Consider the following 23,381-nt stretch of genomic DNA (forward strand, 5'->3'; position numbering starts at 1 on the left):
CTTGGTGTTTCCCAAAGACATTGGGTTGAGATGTCCAACTTTATACATTTAAATGTGGCTTCAGTTCATAATTCCCAATCACTCAGATCTTCATGGTGTTTGAAACCAGACGGATGTGTTCATTTTTACATAATTTTGCCACTTTTCTGATTGTTCAGTTAGATTTCAGCTCCGTTTCTGTATTTTGTTTTCTAAAGTATAAGTTTAGTAATTTGTCTGTGACTCTTTAATAAATGTTCCTTGTGATGCTTTTGTGTTTCGTCCTCAACCCCGCAGCCTTACAGTTTGTGGTCTAACACCAAACTCTGCCATGCAGCCCTCCTCTCTAACCCAAACCCGGTCCGATTGGGCCGACAAACTCACTTCCTGTTTCTGTTCTCCAGACAACGGCGTCTCAGTCAAGTCACAAAATGATGAGAGAAAACTCGTGTGAAGATAAAGTCATAATATGAGATTATAGTCAGAATATTATAATAAAGTTGTACAGTTGAAAAAGGTAGCACAACAAAAAAGTTGTAATAATACAAGATTAGAGTCAGAATGTTACAAGAATAAAGCTTTAAAAATATAGAAAAAGTAATAACATATGGTTAAAGTTGCAATATTACCAGAATAAAATCATAACAATACAAAAAAAGTCATATGAGAATGAAGTCATAGAAATATGTGAATAGTCATAAAATTACCAGAAAAAAGGCGGTTACACAAGAATGCTGTCATAATACGAGAACAAAATAGCACTAATACGATATTAAAGCCATATTATGAGAATAAAGGGCTAACTCCAAGAAAAATTGTAATAAAATTAGAAAAAAGTGATGCAACAAAAAAGTCGTAATTATACAAGATTAATAATAAGAGAATAGTCATATTGTTATGAGAATAAAACCACATTACTATGAGAACAAAGTCATAATAAAATTAAAGTTATATTACTAGAATAAAGTGGTAATAATGAAAATAAAACCACAAGATTAGGAAAATATAGTAATATGAAGAAAAAGTTATAATAAGAGAAAAATGGTCATAAGACAAAGTTGTGACAATACGAGAAAAATGTAGTAGCCAAAAAAGTTGTAATAATACAGAATAAAATTGTAATAAATCCAGAATAAAATTGTAATAAATCCAGAATAAAGTCATAATATCTGCAGTATAAAGTTGCATTATGTCCGATCAGACTCCAGACTGACTTCCCGTTTGTGTTTTCCAGAAGACAGCGGTGTGTCGCTGCTGCAGCTGATCGGCGATCCTCCTCCAGAGAAGATCCTGGAGGTGGATGGCCCGGACAACAGCCCCGCCTACCTGTTCGGGCCAGAGTCCGCCACGGGCCAGCTGGCCCGTGCCCACTTCCCCAACCCCTTCTACAGGAACTTCGCCCTCATCTTCAGCCTGAAGCCCACCTCCGATGACGGCGGCATCGTCTTCTCCATCACCGACTCTTCGCAGCAGATCATGCACCTTGGCGTCAAGCTGTCGGCCGTTCAGGGATCGGAGCAAAACGTCGTTTTGTTCTACAGCCAGGTCGGCGCCCGGCAGTCCAAAGAGGCGGCCAGGTTCCGCGTGCCGTCCATGACGAACGCCTGGAACCGCTTCGCTGTGGCTGTGAAGGACGACAAGGCCATGCTGTACCTGAACTGTGACGTGGAGCCGCAGGTGATGCGGATGGAGCGATCGGCGGGGGAGCTGAAGCTGGAGTCGGGGTCTGGGGTGTTCGTGGGCCAGGCTGGAGGGGAGCATCCTGACAAATTTAAGGTTGGTAAAACATGTCCGATGCTTGACATTTTGGTCAAGACTCATGTCAAATGGCGCGCACACACACAGGAGCCTCTTGAATTAAGCCATTGTATCTCCTCTTCCGGTAACTTTGTACAATGGTGGCTGAAATATTGAGAGAGCGTCTTGGCTTTATTTACTGAAATCAAGAGTACATTGTTGGGAGTCTCTGCACCGTGTTTGAATTCACCAGAAAATTCAGAGGTGTTGAGAGTTTGGTGAGTTCCACTACCTAGTTTGGCACCGTTGAGGATTTCTATCAGGATTATTTTCATCTCAACCTGCAGTTTAACAACCTGCTAACACGTATCGCTGTCTGCATCTCCTGGTAGGACACCACCTACAGGCCACTACGTCACATAGAAGTCTTTTTGATTGCTTGACGCTCCAGATCCGGCGGGAAAAGTTAGATTTTAAAACTCCAGCGTCGGATGCTCATCAAATGCTCAATACGCACATAATGCATGTGTCAACATAAAGACTGCATGTAAACCCAACGCCCTGAAGCTCAAATCGCATTCGGTCTGAACGCTGCTCTAGACCAAAGTTGGAACAGGATCTAATGCCATTCCTGCAGTGATGAGACTGAACGTTTTTCATTTCCTGTTGCCATAATAAATATGTGAGTGTGATGACTCTCATGTGACCCATTATTCTGAAACAGGTTGACACCAAACATGCGCCTGTATTCCCCTGCCATTCAAAGCTCCAGGTTTTAATCTCATTACCATGACTCAGCTGACATTTTCTAACTACAAATGCTGACCTCAGCAGTCTGGGGTGCACTGCTTCAGTTAAAGATGCTCAGTGATTATTCAGTGAGCATTTACCAAGCGGTTTTGCAGACATGTTTTCAATGTCTTCATTCTATGGTAAAAGTTTCTGCACATTTTTCATGCCAAAATTCAAGACTTTTCCAGACTCCATACTCAAGACAGATATTCCTACAGAGCCCAGAGAGATGGATGGATGGATGGATGGATGGTTTACCAAATGGTTGGATGAGTAAATGGTTGGACAGATGATGTTGGTTGAACAAGTGGTTGGATGAATGGTATAACGAATGGATGGATGGTTTAACAAATAGATGCATAGTGGGCAGACTTCCACTAATGTGCTAATATTGGAGCTAACTGTTCATTTAGAAATGTTGCTACCGTTTGGCGCACTTAGCTTCTCATAGGTAAATTTTTCCGGACAGATTCTTAAGTGCCAATTTAAAAATATGTTTTAAAACATCATAAAACAAATTTTATACTGTTTATTGCAAAACAGCATAAAATTAGCTGTTTATGCATTACTTGCTTAATTCTCCTGACTAATTAGAATATCTATAAACATTCACTGTCTTGAAAGGCATGAAAATAAATAGAATTAGCTTTTAGCCTGTCTAAAAGCTAAAGTATAGGTCAGTATGAGAAAAAAATACAAATTTTAAAAAGACTAGGCTGTTTGTTGTTTCTTTTTTCCTTTTTCTGGGAAAAATAGTTTTTGACATAGTGGTGTGATTTTGGTACAAAGTCTGTTCTAACAGTATTTATGTTTAACCTTAACACCAACTTTAACCGAAACTTAATTTACACCATACATAAAAACCATAAAAAAGGGACCGTGTTTTGGTCCCCGTAAGGCCTTCAGTCCTCTTAAGGCAGTGGTGCCCAAAGTGGGTCCCTGAGGGCCGGCATCCTGCATGTTTTAGTTCTCGCTCCGGTTTATCGCACCTGGATCAAATGACGGCTCGTTAGAGGCCTAAAAGAACATTGACCCGCTGAAAAGGTTGTTACTACCATTAGGGAGAGAACTATAACGTGCAGGTTGCCGGCCCTCCAGGACCGACTTTGGGCAGCAGTGTCTTAAGGTATGTAAATACAAGGTCCTAGCAAAGCAACATAAACAAGTATGTACACACACACACACACCCAAGCATGAATGGTTTATATTTATCAAGGTCAGCCTGGAGTTAGATGATATCATTATTGCTTTATTACATACTAAACTTCATAGAAAAAAAATAGTCACACCAAATTATATGCCATATTATCATTTACAGGTCCAAAAATAATAACATGTGAAAATGGGAGTCTGGAAAAGCCTGGATTGTTTTAAAATGGAAAACGTGGGAATATTTCCTCAATTTAAAGGAGGCTTAAACTTTGTTTGTTGATTCTAAAGGCTCCCAAATCTGGCAGTTGTGCAAATTTATTTTTTGTCCTAATTGGATTATGTTTGGCCTGAATCCTTATGTTTACAACATATATTAAATGCCACTTCCATTAAAAACCAGTGAATGTGCTACATTGACTGTTTAAACCTTTTCATGAGGCATAAATCTGAATGTTGAAGATCTGAGGCAGTGCGATGAAAGGAGCCTGGTCATCTGAACGTTTTAAAGGTGAGAGTTCAAACGCAGTTCGTCTAAAATCCCTTTAATGATTCACTCTGGACATCAGTACGTCCTAAACGGTCAACTTCAAACATGGCTGCAGAAAAAGCTCTTCCTCAGACTAATGGCTCATTGATAGAGAAGATTTGCCCGCTGCTGCGAGTGTGAGGTCTTCCAGCAGATTGGATGTTTGAGGAACAGATAGCAAAACTTCACACAGAAACAGACGATTCAATGGAGCCACGGATGTAGGGGGAATTCCTCGGGAATGTCAGGAAACCCACGGCAACGACAAACATTCCTGTTTATACGTCCGGAGGACGTGTGGAGTGTGTGTGATTATACGTGTCGTTGAAGATCAAACAGCGGTGGTGTGTGTGTGTGTGTGTGTGTGTTTCAGGGCGCCATCAGCGAATTGCGGGTGGTGGGAGACCCCAGCGCCGCAGCGCGGTTCTGCGAGGAGGACGACGACTCCGATATGGTGAGCGACGAATAATCGCATATCTGCAGATCAACGGCTGTATGCGCTTGATTTTCTGCAGGAATGCTACATATTTTATTTCACAAGGTTAAGGAAAGTATTTCTGCTCAAAAGAAATCTGTTTATGTAATCGTGTTAAAACGACCATCTGCTGCAGCTTAACCCGAACTTGGTGGCAACATTTCAGATTTATTCAGTTCATCTTTTCATATTTGCCAATAATGTTTAGAATCATCTAATTTTCTTGGGTTAAAATGATTATTTTTTTACTTATATATGATTTCTTGGTTTTTGATATTTCTTGTCATATTAAAATGTTTCAGATCATCATATACATTTTAAAAGCAAGAAAAATTTAATTGTGTTTTTCTATTCACATTGTTATGGAAGACCAAAAGGGACAAAATCTCATCAGTAAATAAGTCATTAAAATATTAATGAAATGTACCATAAAGTAACTAAACAATTAAATGCCCAATAGACAGTTAATTAATTAAATATGTCATTAAATTATTAAAAAGTGTCACCATGTCAAACTCGACCATCAAAGTTCACACTTCATAGCCCCGCCCACAGCGATGAAGCCCAGGAACAGAAACCATTAAATAATTGAAAACACATTGAACTAATTATCTGCATCGGCTATTATAAGTTTGCTTTTTAGTGATTTAATGATAAATTAACAGAGTTTCAATGTTTAGATTAAAAACACTTGATGTTTTTTTTCCTCATTGGTCTCTTCAGGCTTCAGGAGAAGGAAGTGGCTACGGAGAAACCAGACGGCCAAAACCTTTCAGTGAGAAACCTCAACAGACGGTATGAAAACGTGATTTTCTGACTCTCTTATTTTTTCATTTAAACTGATTATCATCCTGAAAGATTCAGTTTAAAAATTAATCTCCGGATGTTAGGAGGGATTACATGAAAGCACTTTGCTGCAAAGGGGGAAATCCGTCGGTTCACCCAGCCATGCCTGTATTTCTTACACACAAAACGTGAAGAGCAGAGCTGTGTTTTATGTTTCAGTGAAGCCTCGGGTTACTCTGTTTAAGTGGATAAACACTCATCCCTGAGGGAAGATTAAAAACTGCAGAGCTGATGCCTGGAAATCGAGCTTCGTCTGGATTTTTTCTGCATTCAGGAAGTTTTAGGAACTGGAATTGTCTTCTAAAACTTCCCTCAAACTCCCCGGATCAGGGATGTTTCTTGCTTTATGCTAACTTGGCAACTGCTCCTTCCTGAGATGTTCAGCTTCATCTGAGGAAAATTAAGAAGTCCTGTCTTTATCTGTAGCAATCTCATATATTTATTACGTCTTTTATATGAGTAAAACTTAAAGGTAGAAATAAACTCCAAAAAATAACTCTGCTGGAGTTTCTTGATGTCTGTCATTTTGACACATTGAATTAATTATCTGCAGAAAAGCCATTGAACAACTCAAAACGACTTGCATTATCCTTTATTGCTCTCTGTGTCGGCTATGCTACACAGGCCGGTTCCCATAGCAACTGACTGACAGCTCCGCTAACGTATCAGGATTCAACACCAACAAATACACGCAAACATTTCCACACAAAGAACAGAACTTTGGTTCATTACAGGTTTATATTTTCAGGTTTGATATTTTGTAATATGATTACTAATAAGCGATCGCTGTGGTAGATTAGCTACCGCTGCCATTAGTTAATCTAACACTGCCATTGTTGATTAGCTCATTTAAAAACCTGCTCTACTGATGATCTGATGATAATTTTTTTAACATAACTGAAACAGATCGTATTCCATAGCACATCTACATGTTAAGGTTTTCAAAGTCAAGCTAGCTGACGGATAGCTGACTTACTTCCCTCTGACTTGCTGTTTTTTTATATAAAACTTTTTTCTGACCTTGTTATCTAGTTGTTGTAGTGTTGACAATTGGTAGCAAAGCACTTTTTTTCACATATCACATACATTTAACATTTAGTGTCTCATATTGACAACTTGACATCTAGATCCAATGGTTTTCATCGTCGGTGAGCAGCTTTCTGCCCTCCAGCAGGGAGATGTGGGGCTTGACGTCACACTGTGCTTATTCTGGAGTCATGAATATAACTCCAGATCTATTTATTGGGATCCTAGCAAGAGTTTTTATAAACACTTAAAATCTGTATTTTTTATTGACGTATAAAGTATTGCTCTGTTCTTTGTATTATAGTTTATATAGTTCATTTAATTTAGATTTGTAATTTTAACTGTCTGGCTTGCAAAATGTAATATATTGTGGACCAGCTAAAGGATTAGGAATCTCTTCATTGTAGTTTAATAACTTAGGGGCCCCAATAAATATAGAAATGGCCGTGTCCAGGACTCCTCACGCTGTCACTTCACTTCTTCTCTTTATCTCCTCAGCTTTCCTCTTTCTGCTTTCTATCCATTGCGTTTTGACACCAAGGCTAAGATGTGCTGCAGCTTCCAGCCAGTTCAAGTGAGCGCAGCGCTTTTACAATTACAGAGGAGTCTGAAAAACCAGATGTCAATTTGGATCCGATCCGATCCAAGTCGGAGGCTTCCCGCCGCCTCCAGGCGTTGGTATTTCCACTGGTTTCTCCATCAACATGCCTTCAGGAACCAACAAAGTGGAGGTTGAGGTTGAGGTCAGGCAGTTCATTTCGGAAGTCTCATCTTCAGCAACTTTTACGAGGATTTTTTTTCTCTTTCGTTCCTCCAGACGTTTATTAATCAGCATGTTGTATGAAAATGTCATGTTTGGGAAAACAGCTGCCGTTTTAATGTCCACCTGCCAATGTTTTTCCATCTGACGAGAATCTGTTCACACGTCCCGTCCCGTCCTCTTCTCTCTCGTCCAACCCTTGCAATTAAGAGGCAAGTCCGGACGGCGAGCCGTCGGAGGCGGAGAGCAGAGGTGAGACTTTCCATTCTGTCTTCCTGGAATCCACCGTGATGGATGGATGGCAGAGCGAGTCTTTAACGGGTCACTGCCAGATCAGGCTCCCCCGTTAGGCATCAGGTTTCAGGTTTAACAATTGCTGCTACTTTTACAGAACATCTTGTAAATAGATGGGAGTGAAATCCAGTGTTAAAGGGGACTTATTATGCACAATTCACATTTTGCACTTCCATTTGGGTCTCCCCAGCGGAGTTCCGTCTGGTTACCTAGCAACCCCAGCAGAATTCTGTCCCGTTACCTAGAAACCCAAGCTGAGCTCCAGCACGTTTGGTCAGCTGGTTTTACTGCCGTATGCCCTGTACAATGGTTGCTGGAAAAGGCAAGTATTTAGTTGTTGAGAAACCACTTTCTGCATTCTTGTTAGCTGTGCAGGAGGCTCCACTTCTGCTTTTCAAAGATGTGCGGTAGTATAACTCTGCATCTGTTTGCAGACATTTTTCCCTGCGAGTGTAAACATTGAGTTGGAGGGCGTGGCCAGCAGCATTTTATTTGGATTTGGTGGTAGAGGCCCTTAAACTGTTCATTATAGGCAGAACTTATCAGACTAAAAACTAATTGTCTAAGAATGATTTTGTGCAAAAAGTGCAATTAACATGTTTTGTATGAAATATAATTGGTCACCTTTAAGAAATACTTTTTAAATAATCTTCAGTGCAACTATTACGATCCTCAGAAGTCCAGAGCTCCATCAAAGCTAAGCAACCTGCCGTTAGCAGCCATGGTGTAAGCGATCAGGCCATTCTTTATTACAATAATCCATAAATCAAGTTAAAATAACGAGGATTCTCAGGTCAATCAAAGCTCTGCAACAGAGCTGAGAAATACAGTTAATTATCATCACATCAAACCTTCGGGTGGTCCTCATTTCCTCCTCCTCCTGAACGTTTCTACATGCACAGGGGACAATCTGAGGTTTTCAGAAACAAAGTGAAGAAATCTGCTTCTGTTGTTCTCATTTCCTGTCTCAGGCCTGATGCGATTATTGGCTGGCTGACTGGAGACTGGAGCGACCACAGAGTGATTTCAGAGAGTAAACAGGAGCCAAGCGACTCAAACAATCCACACGTATGACGGATATGCTCTGCGGTGTGAGCAGAATCAAAGGGAAAACAAATCACACCGAAACCGTTTCAAGCATTACAACATTCATAACGCCGCTGCCTTTTTTATGTTCCAGATGATTTCTCTGAAAAATTACAAAACATTTGTGGCAAACAAGTCAGGAAACATATTGCCGACTTTAATTTGACAAATTTCCAGATGCATGATGCATTTTTAATCATTCTACTCACACAGAGCTATGGGAGGTCAAAGAATTGTACATGTTGAAAGCAACTATGTTCTTTAAGATGCCAGGTTTTATTATGTAGAAGCATAAGGACTTATCTTTAAACTTTTCCCTTCTTTAAGGGACAAATATCCTACACTATTCTACTAACAAATGTAAAGAAAAAAAGTAGAAAAACAAGTCAAGGTGGTGGAAGCTAATGAAAACATCTGGATTGAGGAAAACTGCCTGTATATTTTCATTCACCAACATGAGATATCTGAAAAAACAAACATGGTTGGCTTGTGATCTACTGTTTACAATATTAGCTAGAGCTAACACGACTCAATAGAGCTAACAGCATTAGCTGCAGATAACACCACTAGCTAGAGCTAACACGATGAGTTAGAGTTAACACCACTAGTTATTTCTAACACCATTAGCTACAGCTAATACAATTGTCTAGAGCTAACACATTGTAGTATTTCTTACTAATACCATGTTAAGGTTTACTTTCCCTAAGCAAACGCCACTTTCAAATTGTTCAGGTTAGAGTTGCAGGTGCTACATGTAACACTGATTCTAGAGCCACTCTGTCTTTCTTCTGCCACAGCTTATTACTATTAATGTGAGTAGCGGCCATATTGAAACGCCAAGTTGACCTTACAAGTCGTAACCAGAGAAAGTCGGAGTTGCTGCCACTTTCCCAGTGGGAAATCTGACTTCAGAAGAAAGACTCCAAATAAAATAAAATAATGCTAAAAATGAACCGAAGGATGCTTCAGTAAATTATTAAAATTATACTTTTTCCACATTTTGCATGTTTTCTACAAAGGATTTATTTGTTTTTCAGCTTAATTGTAAAAAATAAAAGTCTAATAAAGATGTTAACTTTCTCCATAGTTGAGGTTTTATTCTAGTACCTGATGACTTCACCTTCACAGCCTCAGCTAGGTAAATGTAAAGTTGTGCAAAATATGCAAAGTAAATTAACCGCAAATGAATGAAAACAGGCGGCACATTGTGTTGTGAGAAGCTTGGGATAGTTTGTACAAGCAGAACTCACTTCCAGTCTCCCAACATTAAAGCAGTTTGCAGAACATGACTCATTTGAGCTTGTGATTAATGTTTACAGGGAGAAACTCTTTCCCATGATGCAGCGTTGTTTATAAAAGCTTTTCTCAGTGGGAGGTAGAGACGGAGAAAATGGAGCAAAATCACTGCAGGTTTTAAATTTAAATTGGAATCTGCTGTTTTTCTGCAGACAGCCGATGAGTCTCTTCCTCCAATCCAACAGCCGCCGCTGGAGCGGACCGGGCAGAGGGCACAAGCAGGTAATATTTCACATCATTTATTTTTATGTTTTTTCACACTGGATCAGTTAAATTTTTGTATAAAGTTAGAACATTTCACATTTTACCCTGTTGGATCTGCTGTTTCCTGTCAGTTATTGTTAAAGAACTTCAGGATTCTCACTTTTAGAGACATAAACACGACGGAAAACTAAGGTTAGGCGAAGAAAAAAAAGAATTACAGGAAAAAAGCCATAAAATTACAAAAATATTACGACAGACTCATAGTATTAGGAGAATAAAGTTAAATACTAGAAAAAAATTGTAATAATATAAAAATAAAGTTATAATATTACGAGAATAAAGACATAATATGAGAAAAACAAAGTTACCAGGATAGAAACGTAATATTAGTAGAATTAAGCAATTTTATGATAACACATAAAATTATAAAAAGAATAAGGACGCTGAGCATTATGTGAAGTGACCTTGGTATTGATTTATTTTAGTAATGCTGTGCCCTTATTCTGCTGAAATTACTTAATCATCATAATATTAGTAATTTATACTCAATTTCAGAACAAATCTCTTATTCTGATCCTAATACTTCATAGTACATTTTTGGCTATAAAGAAACTTTAGTATAAAATCGCGTTGTGGGACAGAGGGAAACATTTTCTGACTAACAGTGTTAAAGAGGGGATGAAAACACGTTCACTGATAAATGTCTCCATCTAGTGGACAATACGAGTACTGCAATAAATAAAGATGAGCTTAGAGGAAGAAAAAAAGGCTCAATTTTTTTTTTTTTGCTACAGTGAATCATTTGTCTCCACTTAGTCCTGTCCTCTTCGTCCTTCACTCGCACCAATTTCATCTCCTCTTTCTCCACATCCATTAATCTCTCTTTGGGTCTTCCTCTCTGCCCAGTGGCTCCATCCTTAGCACCCATTCTGCAGAATGGGTGCCATCATGTCTCCTCTGAACATGTCCAAGCCATCTCAGTCTCCAAGAATCTACCATGAGCTGTCCCTCTGATGATTCCTGATCCCATCCATGCTCATCACTCCCAAACAGAACCTCAACATCTTGGGATCTGCAACCTCCAGTTCTGCCTCCTGTCTTTTCCTCATTGGTTCTGTCTCTAAACCAAACATTTCTGGTCTCACTATTGCCAAGAACCTTTTATCACACCTCACATTTTTTCAAGCCTCTTCACCTCTTTTCCACACTCTCCATTGCTCTAGAGCAGGGGTGCCCAAAGTCGGTCCTGGAGGCCCGGCATCCTGCACGTTTTAGTTCTCTCCCTGGTGGTACAACCCATTCTCACTCCCACGTCGTCATATATTGACACATGGGACGGTCCGTCCTCGTCACATATTGACGCACGGGGTACCCCTTTCGCGTCAATATGTGACGCGAGGGGTTTTACCCTATGCCTTACCGTAATTTTTGCCCTAAACCTAACCAAATCGTCGGGTTTTGAAGGTTCGGCAGCGGTTGCGAGAACCCTTCGCATTAATAATCCAAGTAAAACACGTAACCTTCCCAAATCGTCAACATGTGATGCTGAAGGACCCTGTCCAAGTCACATGGTCAGAAATCGTCCCAACTCGTCAATATAAGACGAGTCAGGAGTGAGAATGTGTTGGGTGGTACCAACAACCTTTTCAGCATGTCAATGTTCTTTTTAGGCCTTCTAACGAGCCATCATTTGATCCAGGTGCGTTAAACCAGGGAGAGAACTAAAACATGCAGGATGCCGGGCCTCCAGGACCGACTTTGGGCCCCCCTGATCTAGAGTATATAGACCCTAAGGGTACGTTCATACCAGCCCTGTTTGGTCCGCTTTAATCCAACTCCAGTCCATTTGTCTTGAATGTAAAAAAGCGAGCTCTTTTTTGGTCCAAGATTATTTGTAGAGCACATTTCAACATTCAAAGTGCTTTACATCAGAAAAACATCATACAGTCACCAATTACAAAACAAGCAATAATGTTTTGTCAAATGCCATCATTAAGTAAATACAAATATAATGAGAAATATTCCAGTTACTACTAATCAAAGGCAACTCTAAACAGGTGGGTTTTAGTCTCGACTTAAAGGAAATAGTAAACCGTTTTCATTCCCTTCAAAATAATGAAGGCTGACAGCTTGAATTCTTAACGATCAATAACTAAAATTCAAAAGAATTTTACTCAACTGAAAGTTTACCAAACAGCCAAGTACGTTAGCTCTTTAGGGAAAGCTAAGTGCTCTAAGCTTTGTCAAAGTTAGAAAAGCGCTAAGCGAAAAGTTAGCTCCAGTATTAGCACTTTAGCAGATTAGCAGAGCTGTGCCCACCACTGATATGGGGCTTTGTGAAGAGGAAACAGAGACACCAAAACCAACAGTATTTTTGCTAACTTAGCCTGTGGCTAAGTTAGCCTGTGGCTATGTTAGCAAAATCACTAAGCTATAAAATTAGCTCTGCTATTAGGTGAATTTAGTGGTGGACACACTTCCACTAATGTGCTGATTATAAAACCTCAACTAGTGTAAAATAAGTTTATAACCTGATAACATTCATTATTAAAATCCTGACACTAGTTTGTGAAGCACATCTAAAAACTGAATATTCTGTTAGCTGCTTAAAAATATATATATTGGCCTTCTTTAAAATGTTGATTTAAAGGAAAAAAAGGGTCAGGAGGAGGAAGATTCTGCAAACCATTTTGGATGAACTGATGTTTTAAAGTGGGCCATTAAAGCCAGGAGGTGGCATCAGTTTATTTCACACTGCAGTGACGTCTCTAACTGATAACCCGACATTTAGCCTCAGTCATGTTTCCATAGTTCATTCCTTGGAGCAGCAGGCTGCATTTCACACCTTGCTTACTGAAAGTGACTCATTTATCGGGATATCAAGCATGTCGGGTCAAATTGGGTCAAATCACGGGCAGGTGGGAGACGTACCTCCACTTCACCTGGTCTCTAAACTACAGAATTACAGCAGGAATCCTGCTTCCTTTCCTTTCTCCTTCTGGGATCAGGGATTGTTTGTCTTTCTCTGGGATGCAGTCATTAATCATCTACCAGAGGTTTTCATTGGGATGCTAATGGATGTGTCCCGTGGTTATGCTTTCCAGGTGCAGCTGCTGCTAAAGGAGAAAAAGGCGACAGAGGGGACAGAGGAGAGAAAGGAGATCAAGGCCCGTCGGGGCCGAAGGGAGACACAGGCTCCGGCTCCCAAGGGGGAAACCGCGGACTAAAGGTCAGCCAGAGAAAACGGAGCATTTTTTATCCAAGGACCCTTCCAAAGGGAAAAATACGGAGCTGCAGTTACACCAATTTTTAACTTTTCCATACACAAGTCAACAAACAAAACCAGTACAGAAATTAACAATAATGAAATTCCTCTCAGTGGCAAGAACACCAAGTGTAGACTGAAAAAATTGATACTGTGTTATACATGAAGGGTCATCAAAATCAAAGCAGCAGAATCTTTCCTCAGGGTTTTCCCAAGGAAAACATGCTAAGCCCGGTGGTAGGAGCGATGATGCCAGTCATCCAGCAGCCCACCGTGTTTTTGAGTTAAAAACTGTTTAAAAGTGGACAGGAAATTTGAAAATATCTCTTGGTAATTATGTGTTATTGGAAGACATGATAAACAATACCTAACCAGTAACTATAAAGTCTTTAAAAAAGCAAACAAAAAAATTAAATACCAATTTTTTGCACTTCAGTTGTTTCTTCCTAATTAAAATGTCCAAAATGTTTAGATCTTATATCTGTGACTTGTGATTTTGTTTGCTGAAGTTGTTAGCCTGTAGAGCGGTAAAAACAGGAAGTGGTTATGGGGCTGACCTCTGTCTCCTTATGCGTTCACATACTGACCACATTATGTCGCCTTTCTGCTTCCAACCGTTATATCAGAGACTCTTTAATCCAACTTTGCCATCACTGTTAAAAAACCTACAATAAGCCTGGTGGCCCGCCAGGCTGACAATACACTGAGGGAAACCCTGTTTCCTGTATATTTTCTAAGAAATAAAGGAGTTTAGATGAACATGAAATCAAACCTTATTGTATTTTTGTTAAATAATTATTCTTATATATTTTTGTGAAAATCAGTTTTAACTCCTCACAACAGTTACTCCACACCTGAATCCCTCTAACTGAAGTACAATTATTTTTAATATTCATCTTGACTGTATTTTTTTTTAAATAAATCCTTTTCTTCTCTCAATTCCTAAATTAATTTCAAAACCCTCCTGTGTACGCTTTGGAAGGAATTTATTTTAGGCTTTGCACATAGTTAATGCTGTTCTGAGGTCAAAAATCATAGCATTTTAAAGAACACAATATTTCATTAGTTGGATGAAAATAATCAGTTATAATTTGGATAGTTTTCTTCTGGAGGTTTTGTATTTGTTTTATACAAGTTTCGCAACACAATAATTTATGTATGGAAGAAGCATTGAGCAACAGTATAACATGTAAAGTTAGCAAATACTTCATTTGAGTCAATATTGCAATTTTTCTGACATTTTAGCTTTTATATCATCAGTAAAAGCCTTCCAAAGCAATTTGTAGTTGTTACACCAAATCAACACTAGAGGGAGCTAGAGGCCCTAGAGTCAAAACCACCAAACCATGCAGCTTATTCTCATTTTACTCAAATATTTAGAGAAAAAAAAGGGAAAACTTCTGGAAGTTTGGGTGGATTCACCTGCCATTTGCTAAACAAAAACAGGAAGTTTTACAAAAGTTACTTGCCGTACTTTTATTTTCCCATTTACAGCGATTTCTACTGTACTCTTAAAATGGATTATAATTTCCATCACTGCTTTTTTGTTTTATTTTCAGGGAGAACCAGGTGAAAAAGGAGCAAAGGTAAGTTACAGCTGCCTGTCAGGTTACCGATTAGTTTGAAAATATTGAATATGAAGCAACGAAGCAGATTAAAAAGTTTGTTATTGTCGACTTTTGTCATAGCGGATGGACAGATATGAACAGAGAGAAAATCTTCTTGTTTTTATGAGGGTGTAACAGTAAACATGGTTTGGTACAAGCCTGAGCGCCAAGAGGCTTAAATGAGAAATCTGACCAATATACCCAAACCGTCTTTTCTTTTCTGTTAATTTTGATTCATTATTATTTTCAGTTTACTTTTTCATGTTCTTTACCATTTCCCGGTCTCTCATATGCTAAATCTACCTTTTTAAATTAAGTATTTATTACTTTTTTTTTTTTATTGTTATAAAAAACCCCACTAATACCCACTATGGCACTGAATATGACTAAGATGGCTGTTTTTGTAAAAAATGTTCATTTCAATTTGTTTTTCAAACAATATTCAGTAAGCCCCCAGATATGTTTGGACCCCTGATGATGTGTCACGAGTAGAGGTACCGCTTGTAACATTAACAGCAATAATTTCATAACATTAAAAAAATTAGGTTTAGTTCCAAACTAAATATCCAGGTTGAAAAATTTGGCTCCAAAGTAAATACTTCTGGTGTGGCTTTATAAAAAAAATTGTTTAATCTATTGATTTCTACATCAAAAAGTATTAGAAGTGTCATGATGTGGACCTTTCCTTTGTTCCAGGGCAGTGCAGGTTTTGGATATCCGGGTTCAAAGGGTGAACCAGGCCTTCCCGGACCACCAGGGCCCCCTGGATCTCCAGGACCCGCAAACGAGTATTCAGTTGACCGAGATGGGTCGGTTGTTTCGAAGGTTCCTGGGCCGCGCGGACCGCCTGGACCGGCAGGGCCTCAGGGGCCACCAGGAGAAGATGGAGAACCAGTAAGTGGATCTGAAGGAAAGACGTGCGACTTCTCTGGAGATGCTGAAAGTCACTCAGGTGTTCTTTGTTCTGTTCCCGTAGGGTGACCCCGGTGAAGATGGAAAAACTGTATGTAGTTTCTGCTTTTTCTTTCAAAATAGAATGTTTCAGGGGCCGAAGATCATATTTGCTTTTTAAATAGGGGCCTCAGGGACCTCCAGGGTTTCCAGGAACTCCGGGTGACGCAGGAGTTAAAGGAGAGAAGGTTAGATAAACCCAGTTTGCAGATTGTTGAAGGGTTTCAGTTTAAGTCCTAATGAGGCGAGTTCATACAGGGCGACCGTGGAGCGGGCCAGCCCGGCCTCAGAGGACCCCCAGGGCCTCCAGGACCACCGGGTACAGGATACAGATCTGTGAGTCACATCCTGCTATGAGGTAAAAACTTCCTCCTGCCTTCTGCAGCTGATTCTAAAACAAATCTTTCAGACATTCGAGGACATGGAGGCCTCTGGATTCCCTGATTTGGTCTCCGTTCGGGTGAGAACAAACAGAACCGGCCTTCTCTGGTCCTCGTCAGTCACACCACAAGGACCATTGGATCTATTGGAGGAGGAAAAATTTTGAATCTTTATAATTGTTGATGCAGGGACTTCCAGGTCCCCCAGGTCCTCCCGGTCCCCCAGGTCCTCCCGGTCTTTCCTCAACAAGCACGTCCGTGAACTCTGGAGCTTTTGGACCTCCAGGAAAAGATGGAGCACCTGGCCAACCTGTAAGTGGAACAGTCCACTCCAATCAGAAACCACTGCAGGAAATCAGGAGCATCCAGATGAGTGGATGCAGGGTTTCTGACTGAAAACAGGATTTCACCCGTCTGCATTCTCTTGTTTTCATGCTAACAAACTGCCTGATTATGCTGATGATAGAACGCTTTAACCAAAATCAAGTTCCGACAACCAAATCTTTTGGACTTTAGGGTCTGCCTGGTTTACCTGGTGCTGATGGTCTTCCAGGAGCTCCTGGTCCCAGGGGAGAAAAGGTACTGATGTACTGGAACATACGATTTATCATTTAAATGTTAATACCATCTAATAACATGCAGCAAACATTGATTATGCCTGTAAATGTAGAAAATAGATTTTTAGTTGAAAGTTTGAATTAAAACACTTGGTGTCTGTCAAACCATCTCTTCCACTGATTATAACAGATAATGATCAAATCCCCTACTCCAACATCCTTCTAACAATACAACAAAAAAGCAAATGAGGTGGATTAGCAGAGCTTTTTAGGACATGATTTTGCAAAAATTGTCTCATTTTAAAAAACTTAATGAGGTGAATAAAAGATTCAAGTTTTAATTTTGCTGTGAATAAATTTTTTTCTTTTTCCTTTGTTACGTCCTTAGGGGGATTCAGGTGATCTTGGACTCCCAGGAGCAATTGGACAAAAGGTGTGACATCACTATTTTTCATTTTAACTTAAAGGTGAAAAGTTTATTGTGAAATTAACTAGAAAAGTGACAAAAGTGAATTTTTAAGAGCCATGTTTCTACTCCACAGGGATCTCTAGGAGAACCTGGTTTACCGGGACCTACAGGAGAGCCTGGACTGGCTGGTCTGCCAGGACCCATGGGACCAGTTGGGCCTCCTGGACCTCCTGGGCCTCCAGGACCAGGTCATCGGGTTGGATTTGTGAGTCCAATTAACATGCAATGAAATTAACAAGCAGATATGCCTAAACAAAGCATGTTGTTTAAGCATGCTTAAACAAAGTAGCATGCAGTGGCGGACAGACTTCCACTAATTTGCTGATGTGCTAGTACCAGGTCTGTTTTTTAGCGCTTTAGCTAACCTTGAAAATGTTTGGCACACTTAGCTTCCCCCTAAATAATTTTTTTCTGATAAATTCTAAACTGCTAAATTTACTTCTGTTGACATTCTTCCTAACTTTATTTCAAATAAAAAACATTCAGGAACAAAATCAAAAACACAGAAAAAAATATATAAACACAATGATTAAAGAGAACATAGAACACGTAAACTATAGGGTCAAAATTAAATTACTGCTCAAGGGTTGTAGTCTATCTAAGAGCTGAAATAGTTTGAATTGAAGTTAGCGCGTAGCATTAGCTTCTGCAAAATACCAATATGGAAACAGTCATAAGAAACACACTTATGGGGGATGGAGGGGTTGTGGTATGAGAAACAAGACAATGATTAAAAAGCATAGTCACTGGTCGCTATGGTAATTCCCGCCTTTTCTGTAATATGCTAGGCTACACTATCAAAAATCTTGAATGGTGAGGTGCAGAAAATTGTGAATACAGCATAAACCACTGAAGTTATGAGTTATGCCAGTTCAGATACAGTCCAATTTTCTGTGAGCCATTAAACAGGAAGCTGGGCTGAAATTTCTCGATTTTGCAACAAAAGTCCGGCGAAAACCAAAAGTATAGCAAACTTTTCTTAATCAAGCTGCACAGCTTTTGCTTTAACACTGATAGGGAAAAGGAAGCAAGAATAGTACATTGGAAACACCTGATTCCTGATGCAACAACATAACATTTGGGCTAACTAGCAGCAATACCTGCAGATAAACACACTTCGTAATTAATGTGTTACTTTACCCTAAAATTGTTTCTCTTGTTCTTCAGGATGACATGGAGGACTCCAGTGGGATTTACACTAATGGACTTCCTGGTGTCAGAGGACCAGAAGGGATACAGGTACCTTAATTACTCCAGTAGTCTAATAAAATATGGATTGAATTTCAGCACAAGAATTACATTTAAACTAAATCAGCCCTAAATGCATCTCTGATCTGTTAGGGTAGAAATGCTTATTAAAAATTTTTAAAATACGCATAATTTAGTTGAATGAAAAGGAATATCAAAGCGCACCTGTTAATTATTTACTTTGACTGTGTTTCAAATAACCAAAGTACATGTTGTATTTTCAGGGACCTCCTGGTTCACCTGGACACCCAGTAAGTAACAAGCTACAATAAAAGCTTAAAAGAACAGCCAAAAGGCGGCCTTCTGCCATAGTTCGTCAGTTTTCAGATTAAAGATGAAAATGTTAAACGACAATCTCCAAGTTTTTAAAATTGGCAAAGAAACTTTTGAAAAAATGTTGAAAAGTCTGGAAAATGTGAAATATTCTTGGCAGACAGCTGAGACCAAAGCAGACAAATTCACATTTTTTGTGTAAATGTAACATATTTTGCTTCTTTTACAGTGTTGGTCTAAAGTTTGTTTACATTTTAATAAAACCCAACTTTCGTCCTACTGTAACAAGTCTAGTTAATGTTCTGAAGTTGGTAACAACCGGAAAAAACTTTCAAAGTATCTCTCACCCTATCAAAATTTGGCAAATTTTTTCCTCAGTCAATCAAAAGGTTCAGATGTTTTTTCTTCTTTCCTTCCCATTGTTGTATAACTTGAATCTACCATTGCAGGGTAAACCCGGTTTCCCAGGTAGTCAAGGTCCAAAGGGTGAGCAGGGTCTGGCAGGAAGAGACGGACTACCAGGCCTGGATGGCTTCCCAGGACCGCCGGTGAGAATCATCTGCTTAAAAAATTACAAAACCAGCTAATTTAATCTAAGAAAGTGACCTTGAGGCGCCTCTAAGGTCAAAAGTGCTTCAGCTAATGGACAAATATAGACTGCAAATAATTCTTCATCAGCTAATAGCAGGGCTAAATTTCTGTTTAGCACATTAGCATTTTGGCTAACTTTGTAAACATTTAGCTCACTTAGCTTCCCCTAAATTAATTTTCCCAGATAAATTCTTGGATGTTTTGTAAACTTTCAGTTGAATAAAGATCGTCTGTTTTAAAATTTTGGTTATCGATGGTCAAGAATTCTTCAATTACTTAGACTTTTATATTCATGCTCTTATTTTGAAGTGGGTGACGACAGCAGTCATGTTTCTTCTCACATTCTCTCTTTTCCCCCAACAATTCATACAAGAAACATACAGGAACAAATTAAAACATATCTAAGGGCTTAATGTCCATATATTATATGACTATAATGTCAGCATCAAATATCATACCCCAAGTATCGGCAGGATATTTAAAGGAGCAGAGCTTTTTTTGATCTATAAAGCTGTAAAATTTTGTTTCTCCTCATCTTCACAGGGACAAAAGGGTGACAGAGGTGACAAAGGAGAGACGGTAAATTTCATATTTGATCTTAGCTACATTTCTGGTAATCTATGTGAAATTTTTACCATTAATACAGAACGGCTTTAGGTTGCTTTTGTGGTTTATTTAGTTTTGTTTTGTATGTGATAACAGATGGAATAGTCATTTATTAGTTGGTGGGTTCATTTGTTTTGCCAGGGTGATCCCGGTCGAGATGGAACCGGACTCCCAGGCCCACCTGGTCCACCTGGATCACCGGGACAAATAATCTACCAGCCATCTGACAACGTGAGTTCACATAAAACAACTACAAACTTCAGCCCATTTCAGCCTCTAAATCGTAAAATGTTTCAGCTGACAGTTTGTGTATTTTTCCATCATGTTGCGTTGGTAGATATCAGGATGAGTTGATTAGGTCTCTGTATTTTCACTGAATGTTTAAGAAGAAACATTAACTGGTTTCTTGTTCTTCTCAGGGAGTGGCTGGTTTACCTGGGAGAGCTGGATTTCCTGTAAGCATTCAATGTCTTATTTGATTCCTTTGTTCTTCATTATTTATACTCTATTTAAAATTACTTTTCACTGGTAGGGGTTGGGGAAAAATACTATTTTTAATGCTTGGACTTTAGTTACAGAACATTTAACCACATCTAAACAATGACAAAATATATTTGTAGGCTCAACACAATGATTTTCCCAACAGTTTCCAGGCTGACCTGCATGGCTAATTGTAATGATTGAGGTTGTTTATTTCTAAATCTCTCACTTGAATATTTTTATTCGCTTGCCAGGGTCCCGTTGGACCGAAGGGGGACAGAGGTGACCCTGGTTCACCAGGTTATGGCCTGAAGGTGAACTCCTGTTATTTATATCATCTGGTAATCAAGCTGCTAATCGTTTCCATCGTCTTCATCATCAGTTTTGTGTGTTCAGGGTGAAAAAGGGGAGCCAGGCTTGATGATTGGACCAGATGGAAATCCTTTGTATCTGGGAGGCCTAACAGGCACCAAGGTGAGTCTCATCATCCGTCTGTTTATTCCCATTAGCTCTTTCTTGTTCCCGTTTGCTATGCTAATCATCTCCACTTTGTTTCTTTAGGGAGACAGAGGACTGCCAGGAATTATTGGACCTTCTGTAAGTTTGTATTTTCAAGATTTTTAAAGTGTCTGCAAATTTTTATTCACTGTTTTATTATATTATTTTGTCTTGTTGCAGGGGCCTCAGGGGCCTCCTGGACTGAAAGGTGAAATAGGAATGCCAGGAAGACCTGTGAGTACATTTATTTCAGAGTTTCTGAGGCTTTTTAAAGTGCATCAGAATGATTAGTGATTTTTATCCATCAGGGTCGTCCAGGTGTGAATGGATACAAGGGTGAAAAAGGAGAGCCAGCAGGGGGTGCAGGTTACGGCTACCCGGTAAGTTGGATTAGTTTTCTTGTACGGCATAAATATTATGCAAAAAAAAAAATCACATTTTGCACGTTTTTGTACTTCTTTTTTGAGTCTCAACTGCTTCTAAAAACAACCACTTACAAGCACTTAAAAAAACAAAAAGAACACCCGACTGTTTTTTGGTAATGAGTTAATGTTTGTTGCTGTCTGAAAAAAGATCCGTTTGAAAAAACCTCCGGAATGCAACGTCACAATTCAGCAGGCAAAGTTCCTCATCTAGCAACCCCAACCCGTTACCTAGCAACCCCAGCAAAGCTCTGCCCCGTCACCTAGCAACCCCAGTTCAACAGGCAAAACTGAATAGACTAAAATGTCATTATCTAAGAATGATTTTGTGTTAAATTGTTTGTAATGCATCGCCCATAAACCTATCCTACCCTAGTGAAGGAAGCATATTAGCTTTCCTTTAACATCAGCGTGAGTCTATCTGACTTTTTCTTTTTCAAAACAGCTTTGGGCTTGGTTTACCTGCCACAAAATGAAATAATGCTTCGATAAAAGGTTGTTTGACCATCTAAACATGGCCTGGGAAAGTTATTCTGCCAGTAATATGCCGACCACTGGGAACATATTGAACTTTACTCGACAGCAGTTTAAAGATCAAGAGATGGAAAGGTTGGATGGGAACGTTCAGCCATATCTTGGTGTTTTTGTCAGAGCTACACAGACTGTTCCTGTTACCTACGCAGCGTTTCATTCTGAATCTGAACCAACCATAAAGTCGTGTTTCCTACAGGGAGTTGCCGGCCCACCAGGACCTCCAGGACCTCCCGGACCACCAGGTCCAGCCATTGCTCTAGATCGCTTTAATGTGAGTCCAAAAGAGCCAGGTCTACTTTTCCATGTCAAGTCAATGCAACTCATCTACCTCCAAACTGATTCTGTCCCTCTGTTCATTCTTTAGCGCTTTGATGAAAACTCGAGGGGTTACCAAGGTACGGGCGCCATAAAACAAAGTTAATAGATTAAATAATTTATAAGCATGTTTCAAGGGTTTAAAATGTTATATTCTGGGAACTTTAAGACTGCTTTCTAACCTTTAAAGTAATGGTGTGATAAAAGTGGGCGATCAGACGTTAAACATTGTTTTTATGGCGCTAAAATGTTGTAAAATGCTGTTTTGTGCTGCAGTGGTAAAGGGAGAAAAAGGAGAGCATGGATCTCCTGGGATCCCAGGTAATCCTGAAAAATTCATCTCTGTATTCCTTCTCCGGAGTATCTTCATCACTAAAGTATCTCCTCCTCTTCCTCACAGGAACTGCGTCAAACTTTGATATCTACACATTTAAGGTAACCCGCCTCATCTCTTCACCTCAGTTTAGTTTTCTCGGATTTCGGGATGGCAGTAAACTGACAAAATATCATAATGTTCTTTGACAGAATGAGCTGAAGGGAGACCAGGGAGATCCAGGAGTGAAGGGGGAGAAAGGAGAGCCAGGTGGTGGATACTACGACCCACGTTTTGGAGGACCAGTGGGCCCACCAGGACCTCCAGGAAACCCAGGATTACCAGTGAGTTCAGAGGGAGCCGCACAATTACAGCGCTCAACAATGGTGTGCACTGCTAGCTAAAACATTAGCTGCGCTAACGATAAACATTAGCTATGCTAATGCTAAATGCAATACCAACATGGTAATTGGGGGAAGCTAATGTTCGAGTCAACCATGTGGAGCTGACCTTCCAGACATGATTTAAAACAAACTCAAACTGAATCTGCAATTATTGCTAATGATAGCTTGTTCTCAGCTAGTTAGATGTTTTTATTCATGCTCTTATTTTGAAGTGGGTGAAAACTCCAACATTATATGAAAGAAGAAACATACAGGACCAACAGAAAAACACAAAATGTAATTTGTTGTAGTCTTT

General features: G+C 39.5%; 1 protein-coding gene across 2 annotated transcripts in view; it reads left to right on the forward strand.

Moving 5' to 3' along the window:
- col18a1a (collagen type XVIII alpha 1 chain a) overlaps positions 1-23,381 on the forward strand; it is a 73,469-nt gene that overhangs the window by 44,376 nt on the left and 5,712 nt on the right. For both annotated transcript variants that reach the window (XM_032567897.1, XM_032567896.1), the window contains 31 exons: positions 1,214-1,755; positions 4,560-4,640; positions 5,385-5,456; positions 10,122-10,191; positions 13,278-13,402; positions 14,998-15,024; positions 15,742-15,939; positions 16,022-16,048; positions 16,122-16,184; positions 16,255-16,332; positions 16,406-16,456; positions 16,566-16,688; positions 16,893-16,955; positions 17,322-17,366; positions 17,476-17,607; positions 18,570-18,641; positions 18,875-18,901; positions 19,373-19,471; positions 20,058-20,093; positions 20,262-20,351; positions 20,540-20,575; positions 20,855-20,914; positions 20,997-21,074; positions 21,162-21,197; positions 21,279-21,332; positions 21,407-21,478; positions 22,251-22,325; positions 22,419-22,449; positions 22,646-22,690; positions 22,770-22,804; positions 22,895-23,026. In XM_032567897.1, coding sequence (XP_032423788.1) covers positions 1,214-1,755; positions 4,560-4,640; positions 5,385-5,456; positions 10,122-10,191; positions 13,278-13,402; positions 14,998-15,024; positions 15,742-15,939; positions 16,022-16,048; positions 16,122-16,184; positions 16,255-16,332; positions 16,406-16,456; positions 16,566-16,688; positions 16,893-16,955; positions 17,322-17,366; positions 17,476-17,607; positions 18,570-18,641; positions 18,875-18,901; positions 19,373-19,471; positions 20,058-20,093; positions 20,262-20,351; positions 20,540-20,575; positions 20,855-20,914; positions 20,997-21,074; positions 21,162-21,197; positions 21,279-21,332; positions 21,407-21,478; positions 22,251-22,325; positions 22,419-22,449; positions 22,646-22,690; positions 22,770-22,804; positions 22,895-23,026 — 2,675 coding nt within the window. The remainder of the gene's footprint in view (positions 1-1,213; positions 1,756-4,559; positions 4,641-5,384; positions 5,457-10,121; positions 10,192-13,277; positions 13,403-14,997; positions 15,025-15,741; positions 15,940-16,021; positions 16,049-16,121; positions 16,185-16,254; positions 16,333-16,405; positions 16,457-16,565; positions 16,689-16,892; positions 16,956-17,321; positions 17,367-17,475; positions 17,608-18,569; positions 18,642-18,874; positions 18,902-19,372; positions 19,472-20,057; positions 20,094-20,261; positions 20,352-20,539; positions 20,576-20,854; positions 20,915-20,996; positions 21,075-21,161; positions 21,198-21,278; positions 21,333-21,406; positions 21,479-22,250; positions 22,326-22,418; positions 22,450-22,645; positions 22,691-22,769; positions 22,805-22,894; positions 23,027-23,381) is intronic.

This window comes from Xiphophorus hellerii, chromosome 7 (assembly GCF_003331165.1).
Source record: "Xiphophorus hellerii strain 12219 chromosome 7, Xiphophorus_hellerii-4.1, whole genome shotgun sequence".
NCBI classification, from domain to species: domain Eukaryota; kingdom Metazoa; phylum Chordata; class Actinopteri; order Cyprinodontiformes; family Poeciliidae; genus Xiphophorus; species Xiphophorus hellerii.